Source organism: Brachypodium distachyon, chromosome 2, assembly GCF_000005505.3.
Source record: "Brachypodium distachyon strain Bd21 chromosome 2, Brachypodium_distachyon_v3.0, whole genome shotgun sequence".
In the NCBI taxonomy this organism is placed as follows: domain Eukaryota; kingdom Viridiplantae; phylum Streptophyta; class Magnoliopsida; order Poales; family Poaceae; genus Brachypodium; species Brachypodium distachyon.
In genome coordinates this window covers 15,375,525-15,395,490 of record NC_016132.3, presented here as the reverse complement: position 1 = coordinate 15,395,490, position 19,966 = coordinate 15,375,525, and the positions used below count along the sequence as shown (strand labels likewise).

At 47.2% G+C, this 19,966-nt stretch overlaps 4 protein-coding genes across 4 annotated transcripts; 2 read left to right on the top strand and 2 right to left on the bottom strand.

Annotated features, from left to right (window-relative positions):
• Positions 1-929: 929 nt before the first annotated feature.
• LOC100835839 (ATP synthase subunit beta, mitochondrial) lies at positions 930-4,394 on the bottom strand. The gene is made up of 9 exons (XM_003567894.4): positions 3,795-4,394; positions 3,127-3,202; positions 2,935-3,023; positions 2,694-2,811; positions 2,495-2,598; positions 2,253-2,411; positions 1,874-2,098; positions 1,480-1,791; positions 930-1,321 (listed from the first exon to the last, which is right to left on the bottom strand). The coding sequence occupies exons 1-9, from the start codon at positions 4,260-4,262 to the stop codon at positions 1,211-1,213; spliced, it is 1,662 nt and encodes a 553-aa protein (XP_003567942.1). The 5' UTR covers positions 4,263-4,394; the 3' UTR covers positions 930-1,210.
• A 5,473-nt stretch (positions 4,395-9,867) lies between these two features.
• On the bottom strand, positions 9,868-11,523 carry LOC100844971 (transcription factor RAX1). Its single transcript, XM_003565895.4, has 2 exons — positions 11,112-11,523; positions 9,868-11,014 (listed from the first exon to the last, which is right to left on the bottom strand). The coding sequence occupies exons 1-2, from the start codon at positions 11,245-11,247 to the stop codon at positions 10,278-10,280; spliced, it is 873 nt and encodes a 290-aa protein (XP_003565943.1). The 5' UTR covers positions 11,248-11,523; the 3' UTR covers positions 9,868-10,277.
• A 2,033-nt stretch (positions 11,524-13,556) lies between these two features.
• LOC100835218 (syntaxin-71) lies at positions 13,557-16,766 on the top strand. The gene is made up of 9 exons (XM_003567892.4): positions 13,557-13,712; positions 13,822-13,950; positions 14,837-15,011; positions 15,527-15,612; positions 15,726-15,794; positions 15,866-15,910; positions 15,998-16,060; positions 16,158-16,234; positions 16,473-16,766. Exons 1-9 carry the CDS (start codon positions 13,557-13,559, stop codon positions 16,486-16,488), a joined length of 816 nt encoding a protein of 271 aa, XP_003567940.1. The 3' UTR covers positions 16,489-16,766.
• A 194-nt stretch (positions 16,767-16,960) lies between these two features.
• On the top strand, positions 16,961-19,833 carry LOC100834908 (probable histone chaperone ASF1A). Its single transcript, XM_003567891.4, has 3 exons — positions 16,961-17,405; positions 18,941-19,056; positions 19,229-19,833. Exons 1-3 carry the CDS (start codon positions 17,297-17,299, stop codon positions 19,598-19,600), a joined length of 597 nt encoding a protein of 198 aa, XP_003567939.1. The 5' UTR covers positions 16,961-17,296; the 3' UTR covers positions 19,601-19,833.
• The last annotated feature ends 133 nt before the right edge of the window (positions 19,834-19,966 follow it).

The window sequence follows — 19,966 nt, the reverse complement described above, 5'->3', positions numbered from 1 at the left end:
TTTTTATGTAGTTCATGTTGAAGTTGCATATTTAATCTTTGGTACTATTATTCATGTATTTTTTATTTTTTATATGTAGTAAATAAATACATGCTCATGTAGTATTTTGAATACTATTTTATTATTTATAAAATACATTGAAAGGTTTATACTTTTATATATGCACCCGATGAAATATTGCAATAATTTAAAATATATTGTATATCATAGTAATATTTATCAAAAATATAATAATTGATTATCCCCACCCGCAAAAAAAATTGATTGTCTTTCTCAAAAGTATTTAATATCATAAAATGCAATTTAATTAAGGAACAAATCAGGTGAGAATCTTTATTCAATGAAAAATTAAAAAAATTAATCCCATCCATAATAAGACTTGAGACAAACGGATAAGATGAAGTTGTAAACACTGACCACTTGAACAAATTTTTTGAAAACCCCAACGTGGTGAGCTTCGCAATGTTTTTTCCTTCAGAAAGTGTGTTTTATGTGATTCAAGGTTTATCTTTTATCCCGATCCATTTATTTAAGATCTAATTTGTACAGTTGATTTATACGGAATAGAGTTTCTCACCTAATACATTTCCATTTAATTATGCATACCAACTTACTAAGTATACGGTACCTCCAAATTGATAATGTAATTACATTCATTATGCATATGAATGATATGTTACAATTCTAATTTATTATGCATATGAAACTATGAAAGATATATTACAATTCTAATTTCTAAGTTTTATTATCAATTCCTCGATCTAAATCTAAATAGAACGTACGGGACACTCATAACATTGCCTTCTCGAGTCACAATAATTAGCCTAGGTGCAAGTTCAGAACAATTCGAAAGAAAATAAGATTTTTTGCGATCACAAAAAGCAAGAAACCATATCGTCCACAACGCATTAAAAAGGACTATAAAACCAGGAGGGGAACCGACAACTCTGACAAACATAACTAAACAACATAATTCATGATCTGTTGGCTATGCATTACAAAGGGCACAACTTCTCCAAGCCAAGTACTTTTGGTGCAGGCAAAATCAATGTCACTGCAATTGCTTATTAGGAGTAAAGTGTTGTAAAAACCAAAAACAAGGATCCCTCAACAAGAGATGGCACTCCTGCTTGTGAGCACGTCCGAACGAACTGCTTAAAATTCAAAAATTTAACTTGTACAGGGTTGAACAATGGAGCTATCTCCATTATCAAGCATTCTCCTTGGCGATTTTCTCAGCCTTGGCAATGACTTCATCAATGCCTCCCACCATATAGAATGACTGCTCAGAAAGGTCATCGTACTTCCCATCCAGAACACCCTGCATATTACAAGGCTCATTAGCCAAGCACACTATTGTTCCCATCCAAGAAATGACTGTTCAATTTTCAAGAGCAAAATACTTCTACAGTAGTGATACTATTGTTCTAAAAACTATTGTTTTCGGATGAAAACAGGAAAACTAGGTTCAACTCTTACCTGGAAACTTTGGACACTCTCCTTAAGCTCCACATACTTCCCTGGAGCACCAGTGAAAACTTCAGCAACATGGAAAGGCTGGCTCAGGAACCGCTGAATCTTCCTCGCACGAGCAACTGTCAACTTATCATCCTCACTGAGCTCATCCATGCCCAAAATTGCAATAATATCTTGAAGATTCTTGTAATTCTGAAGAACCTTCTGAACACCACGAGCAGTGTTGTAGTGCTCCTCACCCAGCACATGGGGAGAAAGCATTCTAGATGTAGAGTCCAAAGGATCGACAGCAGGATAAATACCGAGCTCAGAAATCTGCACAGGTAGCTCATTACAGTCATATTGAGCAAATTATGCACATAACACTATGATAATGTACTATGACAGATGGACAAACCTGACGTGACAGCACAGTAGTAGCATCAAGATGGGCGAAGGTGGTAGCAGGGGCAGGATCAGTCAAGTCATCAGCAGGCACATAAATAGCTTGGACAGATGTAATAGAACCCTTCTTTGTCGTCGTAATCCGCTCTTGCAGTCCTCCAAGATCAGTAGCAAGAGTTGGTTGGTATCCCACAGCAGATGGAATACGTCCAAGAAGAGCAGACACCTCAGAGTTTGCCTGCCATAAGGAGTAAATACACACAATGCTGAGACTGTCCATCATGCTTATGTTCTCAAAGAGAAATAATTAACATGGGGTAATATTATACTAAGTTTACCATAAACGATATCACAGAAACACAAGTGTTGGTACAAGGTCTTGCAGAAATTACCTGGGTGAAACGGAAAATGTTGTCAATAAATAGAAGCACATCTTGTCCTTCAGCGTCACGGAAATGTTCAGCAACAGTCAAGCCAGTCAATCCAACACGAGCACGAGCACCCGGTGGTTCATTCATTTGCCCGTAGACAAGGGCACATTTGCTTTCACTCTGCCACATAATTAGTCATGTAAGGAAGGATAGATTGCATATACAAACTTCACAGCTGAAATTTAGAAATCTGTAACCATTACCTGCTTGTCACCAAGCTTAATGACACCACTTTCAATCATTTCTCTGTACAAGTCATTGCCTTCACGGGTACGTTCTCCGACTCCAGCAAACACAGAGAAACCACCTAAGATAAACAAATCAGCAGTTAGCCAGTTACAATCAGTACACAATAACAAGCAGCTAAATAATATCAATAATGAAACCACCAATAATACCAACCATGGGCCTTGGCAACATTGTTGATCAACTCCATAATAAGGACAGTTTTACCGACTCCTGCACCACCGAAAAGCCCAATTTTCCCACCTCTTTGGTAAGGCGCAAGCAAATCCACAACCTATCAGAAATAACAATCACACTGAGATTAATGCTAGGTGAAGTATGGCAGATATGCTAACAGAATGCATTAAAAAATCATTAAATATCACCACATGCTAAGTGATGGCATGAAATATTATACCTTGATTCCAGTAACAAGAATTTGCTGCTCTGTGGCTTGCTCAACAAAAGCGGGGGCCTCACGATGAATAGGAAGGAAGTGGTTGGTCTCTACAAGATAGAAATGTATCAGTAACAAACCAACCATACAGACATTACCAGACAAGCTCTTCCATAATATGTCCACAAAATTTGTATCAAGAATGTCACTCACTTATGTCACCCCTCTCATCAATCGGTTCCCCAATGACGTTAATGATACGTCCAAGTGTTGCCCTGCCGACAGGAACCTAGGGAAAAAAACAGCTGTGTCAAAACAAAATGAAGCAACGCTATAGGTGTTTACGTTTCATCTTCCAAAAAAGCAATAATTTAATCATATACATGAAGAGACTTCTGCAGCAGACTGCGAAATAATCCCACCAGAAGCATTTTGGGTCCTCCTAATTTCTAAAATTAACTAAGCAAACACCTGACAAATAGATGACTGTATGTTACAGTGTTCTCAATCAAACAATCCGTGTCTATAATCCTACGATGCATAACAATTAAACCTAGTTATATCAGAAAGGTGCACCTATGATCACAATAAACTCCAAATGTTTGATGCGCGCACCAACACACTGCAAAAACCAACATATGACCACAGGCATTGAAACTAGGTGAACAAAATAAATTATAGCACTTCACATACAAGACAGCAAACAGTATATCAGTAAATAAAACACAAGTGAGATGTATATATCAACAGGTGCTACTCGGATTTGTACACCCAGATCAAACATAACACTCCCAGATCTGCATCTCATCAGATCGGGCACGGGCATCACAGGCAGAAATGTACCATCCTAAACTTGGAGCGGGAGCAAGATGTGTCATTACAGTGATGGGGGAGCCGGTGTTGAGGACGCGCTGGCCGCGGACGAGCCCCTCGGTCCCGTCCATGGCGATGGTGCGCACCACGTTCTCTCCCAAGTGCTGCGCGACCTCGAGCACGAGGCGGATGCTGTTGTCGAGCACCTCGAGCGCCGTGAGGATGGGCGGGAGGCCCTCATCGAACCGCACGTCGACGACGGCGCCGATGACCTGGCACACCTGGCCGACGGCGCCGGCGCCGGTGAACTCGTCGGTGATCTTCCCCGGGCCGGTCTTCCCGGCGGAGGTGGGGGGCGGCGTGGTGGTGGGCTTGGACTGCGCCGCCGCGGAGGTGGCGTAGGCGGCGGCGCGGTTGAAGAGGTAGCCCGCCGGGGACGGGCGGTGCGGGGCCGCGCGGGGGAGCGGGGAAGGGGAGGCCCCGCGGACGCGGGACGCCGATCGGAGCAGGGACGAGAGGGCCCGGCGCGTCGCCATGGCCGCGGATCGCCGGAGACGCGGGCTGGATCTAGGGTTGGACTTTCTCTCTCGAGGCTTGCGGCGGCTCCGCTGTGGGAGAGAGGGAGAGAGGAGAGAGGGGGAGGAGGGGAGTGAGGCGTGGGGAATAAAGTGGGGTGTGGTGATATCGAAGGGCGGAATGGGATTTGGGAGGTAGACCTGGTCTATGGGAGCCTGGTAGGCTCCGAGAAGCGAGGGCGGAACAGCCCGTTTGGTCGCTCGCTGGTGTATGAAGCTGGTCCAGTGAACTCGTGAGTGTCTATTTTGGAATGGATTCGTGGTAGCTTGGTTCTGCAGCTGGAGCGGTGGAATACGTTCCATTTTTTTTCTATGCTTGCATTTGGCAACCTTTTAATTTCGTTTGGGGACCTGGTAAATGGTGTTTTGGACTTGTGCGGTGCATTTTCGTTTATGTTTCTTCTTTTAAAACAATCATTTCCGTTGATGCTTTGGTCAAGTTTAATGGTAGTAGAGGTTTCATTCTCGAAGAAATACTCGTTAAAAACAGATTTTGTTCTAGCCAAAAAAAAAAGAGTGCAGGTTCCGTGACTGAGATTTGCTTTGATGTTGTCACACCAACTGTACCCGGCTTATCACGAGCATCGCCTTAAATTAGATCACGGAGCTGGTTAATTTTCTTGTTCTCGGCCCGTTTATGACCTAAGAACCGTACAAAATTGTCTGGCAAGTGAGTGGACATTACTCTCCTAACGGCCCAGCTTCAAAAGAAAAGAAAAACCTCTTGGCGGCCCAACAACCTGGTGGTGGTGGCTGGTGGCTCTCCCTGCTACCCGATCATAGGTTGTGGACTGCTAACACACGCCTAAAGCTTCCTCCCCAGGCCGTGAATCAAAGCCCAAAGTCTGTTGGCAGTTTGTATTTCTTTTCCCTTTATGTTTTTTTTTGCAAGGTTCCTTTATGTTCTCTTCTTTTGTTTTGTTCTGACAAGGTTATTTGGGCTTTTATCTCTGTTCCTAGAAGACCTCTTTCTTCTTTTTTTTGCGATCCTGTCCCCAGAAGACTTGACAATGATCGGTTGAGCTAAGTTTTTCCTAGTCATGCTCTCTATATAGTCGTTGTTGCATAGGGTTTTTTTATCGCACTAATTACCATCATGCATATCTTATTGCCCATCTTTCTGAACTGCAATGTGTATTTCACCTTTCCTAGTGCACCATGAAGATGTAATTCGATATCATCTGACAATCCTATCACATGTTGAATATCATCGTGTAACTAATTCGCTCAAGTGAAGATCGCAGCTATCTGTTCTCGTCTGCAGAAATAAATCAGAAAGAACTTCAATGTCTTGCACATTCGTTTTCTCTGTGCCTTATTATGACTGAACAGTGACGACGGAACTCGCACACAAGACACTTTGTTTTTTGAGAATTAGCACACAAGACACATAGCTCTTCAACTCGCACTTTATATGCCCCTGGGCCGTTGGGGACCTGGGCCTTGGCCCGTCTATCAACCGGAGGACCCACGCACACGCGCATGCACTAGCCGGGCGGCCGGGCCGGTCTCGCTCGGTTCTCTTCTCCGGTCGTCGTGCGATTATTCCTTCACGAAAAAACCAAGTGGTTTATGCAATGCCATGCCTGCATTCGGCATTCCTCGCGCTGACGCCGCCGAAGACCATCGACGAGGTCTCAGAAAGAACCAAGTCCCGGCGGCCGGTGTGTGAACGGCCTAGATCCGCCTCGTGCTCCCCGACTTGGCAGCGATAGTAAAGCAGAGGAGAGTGCAAAAGGAGTCTTCCAGTAATCAGTAGCAAGCATCGATCCTGCATTTTTCCAAGCGAATGATCCAGACGAAGACTGGGTCTGTGCTAGCAGCAAAAAAAAAAAAAAACGTTAGGTGACGGATGCGCCTTTGGACTTGCGCGCGTACGGAGGAGTTGCTTTCAGGGCTTTGGTTTCGTGGTAGCTGGGTGGGACATTCCTTTGACGACCAGCGATGGTTATCTGAAAGACTGAGACTGACATTCGTACGTACTGTACGAGCGTACGTCCAGAAAAATTGGCAGACATTTCGAGCTGGCACCAAATACCCCAAACTTTTAACCCCCAGAAAAAATGGACACGTCAGAATAAAACGGACCACAGATATAGCTGTGTGAGAGAAAAGGCAAAGCTTTACTATTTAGCAGTAGGACTAGTCACGGTTAGTAAGACGCACGGTTTTGCACACGGAATATTCATGGCGGGGAACCGACAAGCGCAAGCTGATAGCGCTAAAGCAAGGCATGTGTTGCTAGCTCGTAAAAATAGCAGCTGACTGCGAGAGATCGACGTCCATTATTGCCGTTGTTAACGTTACGGATGGTCCATATCGTTAACGATCGAGCTGACAGCCTGACACAGCGACAGTGCAACCAGATTTCTGAGAGTGATCTCGAACAAAAGTCCCTCCCGGCCGGTTTTCGCTTTGTCTGAACTAGGAAAGCTGGCTTCCTTATCCGACAGCGCAAAGGGCATAGGGTAGTGCTGCGAGGTCGACGCGACGACCTTTTGTTAATTCCTGCGTTCGATCACTAGGCCGGTCGATCGATCGATGTAGCACGGCTTGCAAGGGAAAAAATCAAAGCCAACGCAGTTATCTTCTTCTGAGAACTTAAAATGGCTTATTAAAAGTTGGCATTTTCCGGTCGCTCGCGTCGCTCGGCGACACGGGCGAACGCTAGCCACTGCCGCCCCCGTCAGGCCCCTCCCCTACCCCCACCTTGCCGCCGTTGGAGGACGGCGGCGGGGCCGTTTTTTCTTCTCTGCGGTGCCCTCTCGTGGCTGGTGTGCAGCGGCTACCGGCGGCGCGGGCTCGACAGCAGCGGAGCGGGCTGCTGGCGGTCGGGGCTCCTCGGCGGTGTCTCCCCCTTCCTGGCGGCGTGAATCCGGGGCCAAGGCATGGCTGTGGCGAGCTGCCTCCAGCAGCACCCGACGACCTGCAGCAGGCTGTGCGGCGCACTCTGTGGCCCGTCAGCTCGGTGGCCTGATGGCGCTAGGCAGTGAGCTTCGGCGGCTCTCACAACCTCACGGTGGGGTGGTGTGGCAGCAGAGCTTCTCTGCTCGGCGGTTGGTGGCCTTGCGGCTGCCAGATATGTTCGGAAGATCCTACTGATGGAGGTGAAGGTGGCCCAGTCGGTTTCGCGTGGTGGGTGGCAAGGCAATGCCGGGCGAAAGCCATGCCTCTGGTCGCTGACCGGAGCCGACAAAGGTGACGCCCGCGGGCGTCATCACCTTCTTTGAGGCGTTGCTATGGTGTTGTTTCTCTCCAACCATCCCCGAGGTGAGCTCCGGGGGAAACCCCAGGTTCAGAGTTTTCTGGACCAGATGATGGCGGCGCTCGGCGTCGTTCCCCTTGTTTGAGGCATCATCTTTGGAGCTGACGCCGGCTGGTGGGACCCGTGGATGGAGGCTTGCGGTCGCGTTGCGACTTGTGTGGCAACGACAATGGTGAGAAGCGGAGCAGGCTCTTGGCGTGGTCTTCGGCGTCGACCGTTTGTGGTCTTCTGTGTTTGTCCTTGCAGCGAGCTTTGTGGAAGCGATGGTGCCGGAGCTGTAGCTTTGTAGGGTTTCCTTCTGTGTCTACTTGTGGTGAAGTCGGAGTCGCCGGCCTGGGGGGCTGTTGCCGATGACGATGACGCCCTGGTGGACGCGTTGCGGCCTCTTGCGGTTTTGCGGCGAAGTGCCTCGTGGAAGGTGGTTCGAGGTTCGGCGATCTACAGCGCAAGGCTTGCCTTTCTCCCTATCGATGCTTGTCGTCAGAACCGGAGTCGCCTTGTCCTCGACGTGTTGGCTAGCTATTTGGCATAGGCCGGCGTGGGCTCTGTCTGGCCATTGGGGCGTGGGGTTTTGTTTGTGGTCGTTTGTGGTGAAGTCGGAGTCAGCAACTTGAGAAGTGATGTGTGATGACGATGACACCTGCGGACGGCTCTGACGGTTCCTTTCCGTGATGGTCTGTTTAGAATGTGTGTTGGTAGTCAGGCCTGTCAGTGTTGCCCGTAGTGTTTGTATGCATATTGTTATGTCTTTTGTCTGGTTTTCCACTAATTAACTGAGCAAAAAGTTGGCATTTTTGACAGCTTCCTGATTTCCAGAAGTGTCACGTAACGGTAGCACCGACCTGAGCGAGTTAAAGAATTTCCTTGGCAATTCACGGAAGGAAAAGTATAGCTAGATTCACAGCCCTCGCTTTCTGCCCTTTGGAGTTACCGAGGAAAAGCCTTGATCGCGTTGCTGAATTTTCAGCTAGCCGATCGCATACGGAAGGATTGCGTTAAGCTTTCCGTAGCTTTTCCTAAAAAAAAAAAAGCTTTCCGTAGCTTCTAATTTGGACAGTTCCTGCTGGATTTTGTCAGTGTATCCTAGCTGACCACAACAAAGACCTGGGCATGTGTGGTGCCAGTTAGAGTATCACGCATGGTTCTGCCTAGACTTGCTTTGACAAATCGTGACAATTAAGTAAGTTCGTAAAAGAAAAGAAAAAACTACGACGTGACCGCCGAATTAACATTTGTTAGCTTGACTCTGGGTGGTACACAGTACGTCGTCTCAAACTACAGGGATAAACAATGTATACTGAAAAAAAAGGAGGTAAACAATGTATGTGACCGCAAATTAAAGCCCATAAATAATGGAGTAAGATAACTACGCATCCATGACAATCGAAAATCCTTCTGAAAGACTCCTACATAAAGCCTGGCCCTTGAGCGTGACAAGGAAGGTTCCTCGAAACTGACGATGCCTTCTTTTAGCCACGGTCAACTCGGCTAATTCTTTTGTCGCGAGCTCGATCAAAGTCTCCTGTCACTTTTTTAAGAGATGATTAAGAGACATACTTAAGTGCCATGATTAGTGTAGACAATGGCGCCATAGCTCACTTGACCATGCATGAGATCGATCTCCAATCGCAGACCAATGATTTAATGGTAGTAGTACTTTGTAAAACCAAATCAAATGAGATCAGATTAACATAGAACTGTAGTGTTTGCAACGTGACGGAGGGTAGAATCTGGCAAAGGTTCTCTGCGTACGTCGACATGTACATACGCAAGCTCTTCGAACGGGTCAATTAGCTGGCTAGACAGGCAGAATCCATGCAGCTCTGCATGACCATGTAACGTCGTCACTTCGGCGTAGGCCTGCTTGAACAGTTATTTATAGTTAGTGGGAAGGCCGACATTTAGTTTTAACTTTTTTTAAAAAAAAAATAACATTTCAGTTGCAGCTCGTTTGGCACCCCTCATTTCATTTCATTTGGTCCAAATGAAATGAAATCTAATTTTTGGCAGGATTTCATTTGGTTGAATTTGCATTCAGGATTCAAAAATCATGTTTGTCTACCACATGGATTTGTAGAGTTTGAGACAATTCCAGAGAAATGATGGCTTGTAGAGAGGAATTGAGTTTAGTTGTATTGTGATTTCATGAAATTGCAAATTGAATTCATGTAGTCAATTTGGTGCCAACCAAACAAGTTAGTTTCTAGAATTCAAAATGAATTCCACAATTCTAATCCCAAACGATGGGTGGCAAACAAGTTGTTAGGGTCGTACCGTTGCTGAGCAGGACCTGTGAATTGATCACAGGAAAAATGTGCATATGATTTATTTGCGGTGAAATTAATCATAAGTCTATTATACTATACATCATAGTTTACCTGTAATCAACCCATATTTCTCTCATCTCATACGTACATACATACACAGCAAACACGAGCAAGAGCCAAGAGCCACTCAAAAGGGAGAAAAATGTGAACGGGAAAGAAAGGAAGAAAGATCAAAAGAGAGTGAGTGAACTGCCGGACCAGCGCAACGGACTGCAACAATCGAGCAATCTTTTTCACGCAGCAATCATCCCGGCCGGTGGATTAATTCAGTTGACTCGCGGTACGTCGACCTATGTCAAGGTGTTGCAGAGCCCCTGCTGCTGCGGCATGGCGTGGGCGGCGTGATCGGCCCAATTATACGTCATCTCTTTTTTTTTTGAAAGGTCAATTATACGTGATCTCAGCCATGTTGCTGTTGGGGAAGAAGTAGCTGCACGTCGAGGCCGACAAGTGCTCCACGCCGCCACCAACGCCGACAGCGGCAGCCTTGCACTGGTCCTGATCGGCCTGCAGCAGCAGTCCACTGAACAGCAGTTCGCCATAAGGGAACAGCAAAGACTGCTCGCCGGTGCCACCGAGCTCGGGCAGGAACACGTCGACGTTGTCCATGGGCCCATGCGCCCAGTCGCCAGCGGCGCCAGAGACGACATCCAGCGCCACGGTGTCCGGCGACGGCAGCACGGGCGCCGGGGGCTCGCTCTGCGCGTGGAAGTGTGTGAGAAGCCCCTGCGGCGGCCATGGCTGCTGATCCATGGCGGCAGCGAAGAAGATGTCCCCGCCGGCGCTGGAGCTTGTGGTGTCGACGGTCGACGAGGAGGAGCCCGAGGCCGCCGGCGAGAGCGCGCACTGGCTATGGGGAGCGGAGAAGGCTGATCCTCCGGTGGCATGCTGCATCCCCATGGCGACGGCCTTCTTCTTGAGCTTGGTGTTCCAGTAGTTCTTGACGTCGTTGTCCGTGCGGCCGGGGAGCTTGGACGCGATAATCGACCACCGGCTGCCGATTGACCCGTATAGGGAGCAGATGACCCGGTCCTCCTCGGCCGTGTACCCGCCGTGCCTGATGTCCGGCCGCAGGTAGTTCAGCCACCGCAGCCGGCAGCTCTTGCCGCACCGCTTCAGCCCTTGCCGAGATTCGATTAAAAATCGTGATTAGATTAATCAACGAGACCATGGCCAGAATTGAAGATGGTAGATAGATCAGGCTAGCTAAGTAAGTACCGGCTTTGTGCGGCAGGGCGATCCAGTTGCCGCCGATGCCATGGGCGCGGACGTAGCGCCGGAGCTGCTCGTCCTCCTCCGGCGACCACGGCCCGCGCTTCACGCTCGCCTTGTCGCAGCACGGCGCGCGCCCCATTGCTGCAAGATTGTTACTGCTAACCTCGTACTCAGCTGACAAGGGCCGGACGGACGGACGACGCCTGGCTTGTTAATTCCGACAGAGTCAAGTCAGTCTCACTCGCTGGCTCACACCCACGGGACGGATGACATGACACGAAGTCGGAACAATCAATCAAGCAGAGAGTAGTGGATCGATCCGTGGATATGATATGGCAGAACAGAACGCACACTCTGTCCGCAGCTTTTATATGTGTGCAGCACAGTTCAGCTGCAGCCTGCACTGCACTGCGCCAGGGTTCTTCGCGACTGCGGCAGATCTTTTATGATCGCGGCCTTCTGACGAGCGGGGCCCGACGGTCGGGCTGTACGTCGCCATCGTATTACTGTTCAATGCATCTCGATCAAATGGCCGTCGTACTCATATCGTACACAGCCACACACTGCCGTATGATGACGTGAGAGGCGTTGACCAAACGAGCTCAGTCGAGTTCTCCCCCGTGGTTTCACACGGACATCACTCGGTCTCTGGTCATGTGGCAAGCACGCGGTCAATCCCTCTTGCTTCTTTTTTACTGCTATTTTTTTCGCCTGCTTGCCTTCGGAGCAAAGTACCTGCAAAACATAGCCAATTGGAATGATGCACTCCCTCCCATCCCATCGATCAAAATAGAACACGAGGCAAAAAGAAAAAAAAGAAAAAAAGAAAAAAAGAAAGAGCAACAGCAGCAAACGTTGCGCATCTGCGGCTGCGCGCCCAAGTCTCGAATTTTGATTCCCTGTCCAAACACTAGCCGGTTCCCTTTTCCTCGTATACGAAAAGAAAGGAGAATTGCCGGGTGGAGAAAAGCTTGGCTTTGCGCTTTGCGCGAATGGAAACCGATCGATCAGCTCGATCAGCCGCTTGTGGTTGTAGCTTTGCATGCGCGCAGGTAGGTCAACCGGCTCTCTCTTTGGTTTGACATCGATCTGCCAGCGCGGTGTTCCGTTGTCCGAACCGCTCGGCGTCTTTCGCCAGGTCGTGTTATTCCACGCACATGCAGATCATATGAACGTCCGTGAGGCCACACGACGAATGTTTTCGGGTGATTTGCTTTCTGTTTCGCCCTACCCACCGGTGGGTTCCGTAATTCTGTTGGGGTGGTCCTGTGTTCTTCCACCCAGCTCTCTTTGGCTCCGACAGGGCAACGCGGGTGCCATGACAGGGACGAGTCGATCGGGCGCGCTGACTCGAAATTAGTACTCCTCTGATTCTAAATTCTTCATTCAAATTAGTACTCCTCTGATTTTAAATTCTTGACTCAAATTTGTTTAAACGTGGATGTATCTATTCTTAAAAAGCGTTTAGATACATGTAATATTTCGACAACAATTTATAATCGGAAGAAGTATATATTTGTTAGCATAACACCCCACTTTATTAACTTAACACAGTTATTGGAATACAAGCTATATCGGGGGCGTCCAGGAGCCACAAACGTCGACCGGCAGTAAGAGTAGAAGCTGCCTTGCAAAGATTATGGGCGTTGATGTTAGATGCATGCCCTCTTCTGGTGGCTGATGAGCATGTCGTCGAAACTCTCCTTGCGTGAATTAAACTCCCTCACCATCACGCTATACATGCACAAGTTGCCTGTCTTGAAATTCTTCACCACATTCGTGCAATCCAAAGCCACATGGATCCATTTCTCATGTACTCCCTCCGTTTTTAAATACTTGTCGTTGTTTTAGTGCAAACTTGTGCTAAACAACGACAAGTATTTAGAAACGGAGAAATTAGGTCGCTGGCCAGTGACAGTGCTTCACAGCAAGCTATGGCCTCGAGGGTCTCAGGTGAGGTAAGACCATCAATAGTAGAGCTTTTTTTTTTCTGAGGGGACGAAATTAGTAGAGCTTTGGGCCCAAGATTTCGATTGGCCAAGCCCATGCTAGGAAACCAACAGGCCCAGGAATCAGACGGGCTTACTCCAAGGTCAGCGGGTCAGGCTCTACCTCTACGCGCGGGGAACCGTACTGGGCTACAATCATTCCTCGAGTATCCGTCGGCCCAGCCGGAACCGAGCCAGCCAGGCCAGGCCAGCGGGCTCCGGTTGTCAGGGCAGGTGCCACCGGCCGCCACCGGCCAGGCTGTGCGATGGGACCCACTATCTGACCAGCGCGGCTCCCTCGGTCTCGTCTCCCCCCTTTCCCCGTCCAGTTTGTTCGGCTTTCCTCCTCGTGCTCAGCGGCGCGCCGGCAGCAGGCAGCTAGCGGTTGCTTCCTCCTCCTCTCTTCCTCCCTCCCTCTTGATCTCGCCCCACCAGGGACGGGGCAGATCGGGCCGCGAGGATGACGGTGATCGACATCCTGACCCGGGTGGACGCCATCTGCCAGAAGTACGACAAGTACGACGTCGACAAGCTCAACGGCGCCAACGTCGCCGGCGAGGACCCCTTCGCGCGCCTCTACGGATCCGTCGACGCCGAAATCTCCCAGTGCGTCGAGGTACACCCTCCTCCACTCTCCCCCGTTGTTTGACTGGCTCCGGTTCTCTCCGGTCCCCTTCGATCTGAATCTGATCCGTCTGTTGTTGTTCCGCGGCTGGTCCTCGCAGAAAGCGGAGTTGGCGAAGCAGGAGAAGAACCGGGCCGCCGTGGTCGCGCTGAACGCCGAGATCCGCCGCACCAAGGCCAAGCTCCTCGAGGAGGACCTGCCCAAGCTGCAGCGCCTCGCGCTGAAGAAGGTTCGCTGGTCCCTACACTCTGTGCCCCTCTCTGAGTTTTGTGGCGGCGTATACTGGATCTGCCATCGCTCTCCGCGTTTACTAGTAGCTACTGCCTTGGAAGACGACTGCCTAAACTTAGGATGTGTGGTTGTCAAATGTTAGTGGTCAGCTGTAGCTAGTCTCTACAGCAGTGAGGTGATTTCTGCTTCATTTCGTGGAATTTAGGATTTGCTGGACTGCTATGTTTGGTATAGTTTGTTGGGGGGGAGAAAGGGATTTCGATTAATGGACTGTTGTGAGCCATATAGGGATTTCCATAGGATTGGTAGGATACTGTTTGCATGTTTGTTATACGGATGCAATCTAACAATATGTAGGAGATATCAAAGGTCTTGTAGGTTGCAATGTACTTTCATTTGTTTGTTGGTATTTGATGATGTCTAGGCTTATGTGCAGACCATATCAAGTCTCGCTATCATCTTTGGGTGCTCGCCATTTTTAAATGCATATCTAGTTTTTCAAGTTAGATTGATATCAAGCAATTCAATCTGTTGCTGCTGTTGTCCTCTAGTCTGTGCTCATCCCTTTTCTTTCAACTTGTCATGCTAATACTATTTACTTCCTGTGCATATCACCGGCATATTTGAATATGAAATCATGATGCCCTTCTACATTTGAGAACTGAGCATGACGTAGCCGGTTTTATGTTCTACTTTTGGTTTCTCTTAGCTATGCCTCTACACGGTTCAATTTGTGATATGCATAATTTGGGTTGCTCAGAACCATGCCAGTTAGATATTTCTTTTGGGTGAAGAAGCCATTTTAGAATTTTATGCTCTGTTTTTTTGTAAAAAATTTGAGAATAAAGAGTCTGGTGACTTTTATTTTTTATTTTTTGTGACAGGTCAAAGGGCTCACAAGAGAGGAACTTGCGACCCGTACGGATCTTGTTACCGCCTTACCTGACAGAATACAATCAATTCCAGACGGCAGTGCTACTGCGACAAAGAAAAATGGAACTTGGGGAGGAGCCTCTGGGTCCCGTACCGGTGGAGGCATTAAGTTTGACTCTACTTCTGGTTAGTGATCATCTCATTATATCACCTAGGCAAGATCTAGGCAGGTTCCATTTACCCCATATGCGCATGTTCAGATTGACTCTAAGCAGCTTCATTTTGTACTTATTAGCTCAATTCATAACTACCGCATCAGTTTAAAAAAAAATAGCTCTCCAATTCTTGAAGGGGCATGAATGTTAAGGTTGCAATTCCATATGCACGTGCGCCAATTTATAAATTTACTCATGTGAGCGCATCCTCATCTTAAGGCCAACATTGTTCTATGCCAAAATTGGTCAGGTGCAGTTTCCCAAGTGCACAAGTTCCTCCATTGTTGTAGCACTCACCTCTGCTTTCTATATTAGCATTAGGTTGATGAAACTTATTGGCATTATAAATTTGAATTGAGCATGCATAAAGAGTTTTGAGCATGGATGTTTTTTTTGTTTCCTTATCACCTTCGGCATAAGCCTGTGAAACCTTTTTGAGGTCACAAGCTAAACCTTTTGGTCCCCTCTTACCGCATAATGATACAGATGGAAACTTTGACGATGAGTACTTTAAGGGAACAGAAGAATCAAATAAGTTCCGCCAGGAATATGAGATGCGTAGAATGAAACAGGTAAAAAAGTTGATTCACTCAATTAATTATTTTCTTCTATTTCATTTTCTTCTTCCACTGGATGTGGGAACTTCCATGTAACCAGACCTTCGTTTGGCAATAATATTCTGCAGGATGAAGGTTTGGATGTTATTGGTGAAGGGCTAGCGACTCTGAAAAACATGGCATCTGATATGAATGAGGTTTTGTGATGTGCTTCTTTTCTATTTCTACGTTGATTACAAACTCTGTACTTAACTGTTGTGGTCATCAGGAATTGGATAGGCAAGTTCCTTTGATGGATGAAATGGACGACAAGGTTGGTTCTCTTGCAACATTAGTTTTTGTTCTTTAATCCAGCAGTTGTCTCAACAGTGCTTAATTTGTGGTAAAATGATGAATGCAGGTGGATAGAGCAAATGCAGACCTGAAGAATACTAACGTGAGACTAAAGCAGACTATTCTCCAGGTAAAACAATTTATCTTCTCTCCGTGCTTTTCTTGAATAGCTCTTCGGTAGTCCAGTGAGCTCATATTTACCTGTTTCCCTCTTGGCTTGTTAACAGATGAGATCCAGCCGCAACTTCTGCATCGACATTATCCTGCTCTGTGTCATACTTGGTATTGCTGCCTACCTTTACAAGTAAGTAACCTCCTTCCCAAGAAACTTACATTTTCTTAGTAAAACACCCCAGTGGACATCCTCTTCCACTTTTTAAGAACTACCTTGGATTTGGACCATCTGCTGAACAAAGATATAATCTCGTCATCTCGTTTTTACCTGTGCGTTTGTTGTTGCAGCAAGTTATTTTGCCTTCATGTTGTCCCGTTAGACCTCTTGCTAATGGTTTTGCTTTGTGTTTTTTTTTTCATCATGTTAGTGTGCTGAAAAAATGAGATGCAACGGACAGTGTATGGGAATCACTCAAGTTACAGTCGAGCAGTCCTGCATTGGCTCCTCTACATGTCATGTCTTCCGGCGATGGGGATTCAACGAGCTATTTCTTTCATCTCTTCTGTGTAATATCATGGTGTTATTATTACTCCTAGTTTATTATTATCATGCTTTGTTGAAGCAGTGAGCATTGTATGTGTGTTATGACCTGATTGATGTCTGCTGTATATTCGGGGAGTAAATTGCTTAACAAGAGTACGTTGTCCTTCTTTCCGAACCATCACCATGCTCATGTATCTTCGTTCCCTCGGGCCTTTCTTTGAGAACTTTGACTAGGGATCGAGTTGAAACCGTCTCCCACCTCAAGCATGGAAAAACTCACAGTTCGCCTGCTTCGTAAACGCCCGTTGCCCTTTCTTTCGCTGCTACCAAATCTAATCTCACGAGGAACTAAAAACGAATACCCGCGGTTTACTCTCCTTCTAGCAAACACTACACGTAAAATCTTCGCTAGGATTCAGAGAGCTCTGCTTTGCGTTTTGGTCTCCAGGCAGTAGCAGGCTGCAGGCTAGACCTAGAACCACATTTTGGCCTTCTAGTCGCCGGCCTTGCTGCTCGCTCCTCTCCAAACCTCGAAACCATCTCCCGCCAACCCCAATTCCCCCTTCCCGCCCCTCCCACCGCCTGCAAAAGGGCCGCGCGCTCTTCCTCGGCCCGGCCACTCCTCCACCCCTGAATCCGGAAAATCTCTGACCGCTGCGGGCGTCTCCCTTTGCGCGGCGCGGGCAGTGGGAGGCGGCGGCAGCGGCGATGAGCGCGGTGAACATAACGAACGTGGCGGTGCTGGACAACCCCACCGCCTTCCTCAACCCCTTCCGGTTCGAGATCTCCTACGAGTGCCTCGTCCCCCTCGACGACGGTACGCCCCTCCCCCGACGGCCGGCTTTCCCCTCCCTTCCCCCTTTTCCATCGATTTGCTTTGCTTGCTATGTGCGTGGCGGCGTGCTAGGGTTTCGGTTTTGTTGCGGTCGTCAGGTGCCGTTTCGTATCGCTCGGTTCTGCCGCCGGCCTCTAGAGGCTGCGATTGATATTGGTGGAGGCGTAGGAATCGACCGCCGGAATATCTCGTGCACTTGTTGTTGTTTGGATTGTAATACATACACCGTGACCATTTATCTGATTAAGCAGTGTGTGATTTTAGTGGAGGAATGCTCTGTTATCTGGTCATGTCTTGGATGCAGAGATAAACAACGAACCTGATTAATTGATTTATTGTTCTACATGTAGTTCGATGTCGATTCATGACCGAATGGACCGACTTAGAGAGGATTTGGTGGAGCAAAACCTAACCTGTTGGTCTCTTGTTGTACAAGGACAGACATAAGCTATATTGCTTGGGCTGTTTTTTCTTCTTCTGAAATTACACCAGAGTGGACATCCATGTTCTTTTCTGTTTTACATAATCAGATAGTATTTCTAGAGGCTGCGAAAGCAAAATGACTCCTACACTTGCTACGTTAGGCAAGAAGCTCAACAATGCACAATCGGTTTGATTATGCCCCTCTTTATTGTCTGGGCTTATTTTGGATATCCTGTCTTTCAGTTCCATCCTGATGCAGGTGGGACTGAACCTATCATCTTAGCAGTTCATTGGTAAATTTGTAAGCGGAATACGCAATTCACCGGTGCTAGCCCCCTTGAGGCCTTAATCGTGTGAATCACTGGTCCTTCAAAAATAATTTGGAAGCAGCCTAGCAGAAGTGCAGTAGTACGAAAATCATACATGCTCTTGTTGAGAGGCTTAGCCAATGGAAGTAGTCAAACTTGTATGCCATTCTGACTTGTCTCGACTGGGACTTGAGATGTCAGCGTCCCTCTACTATTGCTAATTATTCTGATAAAAACGGTTCTACTTGTTGGTTATCCTTCTGCGCTACTCATTGACTAGTGGAGAGAATTTTGGGGACACTAGGATATTTCTTCAGATCCTGCTGTTGCTAAAAAATTCAACGGTTTGGGCTTTGGACCGTTATCAGGGAAACTATTTTAGTTCAGACTTCAGAGATATTTTCCTTTGCTGTAATAGAGTTGTGGTTTGTTCACAATGATGCAAAGGAGCATACATGTTGATCCATAGCGGAATACACTGCCATGGGGCTTGTATGTAGACACTGCCTGCAAATTCTACAAATATACTCCAAGTCTCCAAGGCCCTTATGATATTACTTTATGCCATGAAACAATGCCATTTATTATCTAAATTCAGCTAGTGTTAATTTTCATGCAATATCTACAAGGTCATATACAGATGCACTGATATTATGCAAAAAAAGGGAACTGACATTGCTATTTTCATTGCAAGTTAATTTTTTCACGCGTGCTAAATCTACATATTTACATTCTTGAGGGTCCAGACTTGCTAAAATAGATGAAGCTTGTTGTTTGACTTTTTAGATCTGGAGTGGAAACTCACATATGTTGGATCAGCTGAAGATGAAACCTATGATCAGCAGCTTGAGAGTGTACTTGTTGGACCTGTCAATGTTGGGACCTACCGTTTCGTACTCCAGGTAAAGTAGATGCGTTGTGTTAATCAGTCAAAGACCAATATCTCCATGATGGACAGTACCTGAACTTCTTACACAGTTTCAAGTCTTCATTCTAATATTGTTTGTTACCTAAGCCTCATAGCTCAGAACACTAAATATCCATCAGGGAACTGATGTTCCATTTTCATTTCAGGCTGACCCACCAGACCCTTCAAAAATCCGTGAAGAAGACATCATTGGCGTCACAGTGCTGCTATTGACATGCTCCTACGTGGGACAAGAGTTCATGAGAGTGGGTTACTATGTTAACAACGATTACGACGATGAGCAGCTGAGAGAAGAGCCTCCAGCAAAGCTGCTACTTGACCGGGTGCAGAGGAACATTTTGGCTGACAAGCCCCGCGTCACCAAGTTCCCAATCAACTTCCACCCTGAACCCGGCACAAGCGCAGAACAGCAGCCACAGCAGCAGGAACCACAGGCTGCTTCGCCAGAACCACAGGCGTCCTCTCTAGAGAACCACACAGTCGAAGAAAGTAAGCCCAGTACCGACGCTGTCGTATGATCGGAGTTGGGATGCTAACATTTTGTTATCCATGCCTGTTCTTAGAGTGTCCGGTGTGTCCTGTAATGTAATGTTACAGATGAGATTGGTGGTCGTTCTGTCTTGCACTGGGGTTCCTCGTCTGTAGACAGTTTCAAAATCTATTGTGCTGCAGATGTTGGGTGCCTTGTTATTTCCGTGGGCAAAGAGCACTTGAGCCTGTTCTGTTGAAAACGGTGCGTTTTACTTGGCTAGAGCGCTTCAGTCTGTGGTAAACCACCCGTGTGTGCTTTGTGTGTTTGGTAGGAGTCTCTTTTTGTTTAAATTAGATGGAAGCAAGGTTTGCGAATCTAATCTTCCAAGAATACCAGAAACGTAAAAAGGCCC

Bases quoted from the DNA above. Each gene is read 5' to 3' on its own strand.
- LOC100834908 (XM_003567891.4), top strand. From the start codon at position 17,297: ATGAGCGCGGTGAACATAACGAACGTGGCGGTGCTGGACAACCCCACC. The intron at 17,406-18,940 runs GTACGCCCCTCC...TTGACTTTTTAG, and splicing joins CCTCGTCCCCCTCGACGACG to ATCTGGAGTGGAAACTCACA. The intron at 19,057-19,228 runs GTAAAGTAGATG...TTTTCATTTCAG, and splicing joins CCTACCGTTTCGTACTCCAG to GCTGACCCACCAGACCCTTC.
- LOC100835839 (XM_003567894.4), bottom strand. From the start codon at position 4,262: ATGGCGACGCGCCGGGCCCTCTCGTCCCTGCTCCGATCGGCGTCCCGC. The intron at 2,812-2,934 runs GTATAATATTTC...TATTTCTGATAG, and splicing joins TTCTTGTTACTGGAATCAAG to GTTGTGGATTTGCTTGCGCC. The intron at 2,599-2,693 runs GTTGGTATTATT...TGTTTATCTTAG, and splicing joins CAATGTTGCCAAGGCCCATG to GTGGTTTCTCTGTGTTTGCT.
- LOC100844971 (XM_003565895.4), bottom strand. From the start codon at position 11,247: ATGGGGCGCGCGCCGTGCTGCGACAAGGCGAGCGTGAAGCGCGGGCCG. The intron at 11,015-11,111 runs GTACTTACTTAG...AATCTCGGCAAG, and splicing joins CGCCCTGCCGCACAAAGCCG to GGCTGAAGCGGTGCGGCAAG.
- LOC100835218 (XM_003567892.4), top strand. From the start codon at position 13,557: ATGACGGTGATCGACATCCTGACCCGGGTGGACGCCATCTGCCAGAAG. The intron at 15,613-15,725 runs GTAAAAAAGTTG...AATATTCTGCAG, and splicing joins AGATGCGTAGAATGAAACAG to GATGAAGGTTTGGATGTTAT. The intron at 16,061-16,157 runs GTAAAACAATTT...GCTTGTTAACAG, and splicing joins TAAAGCAGACTATTCTCCAG to ATGAGATCCAGCCGCAACTT.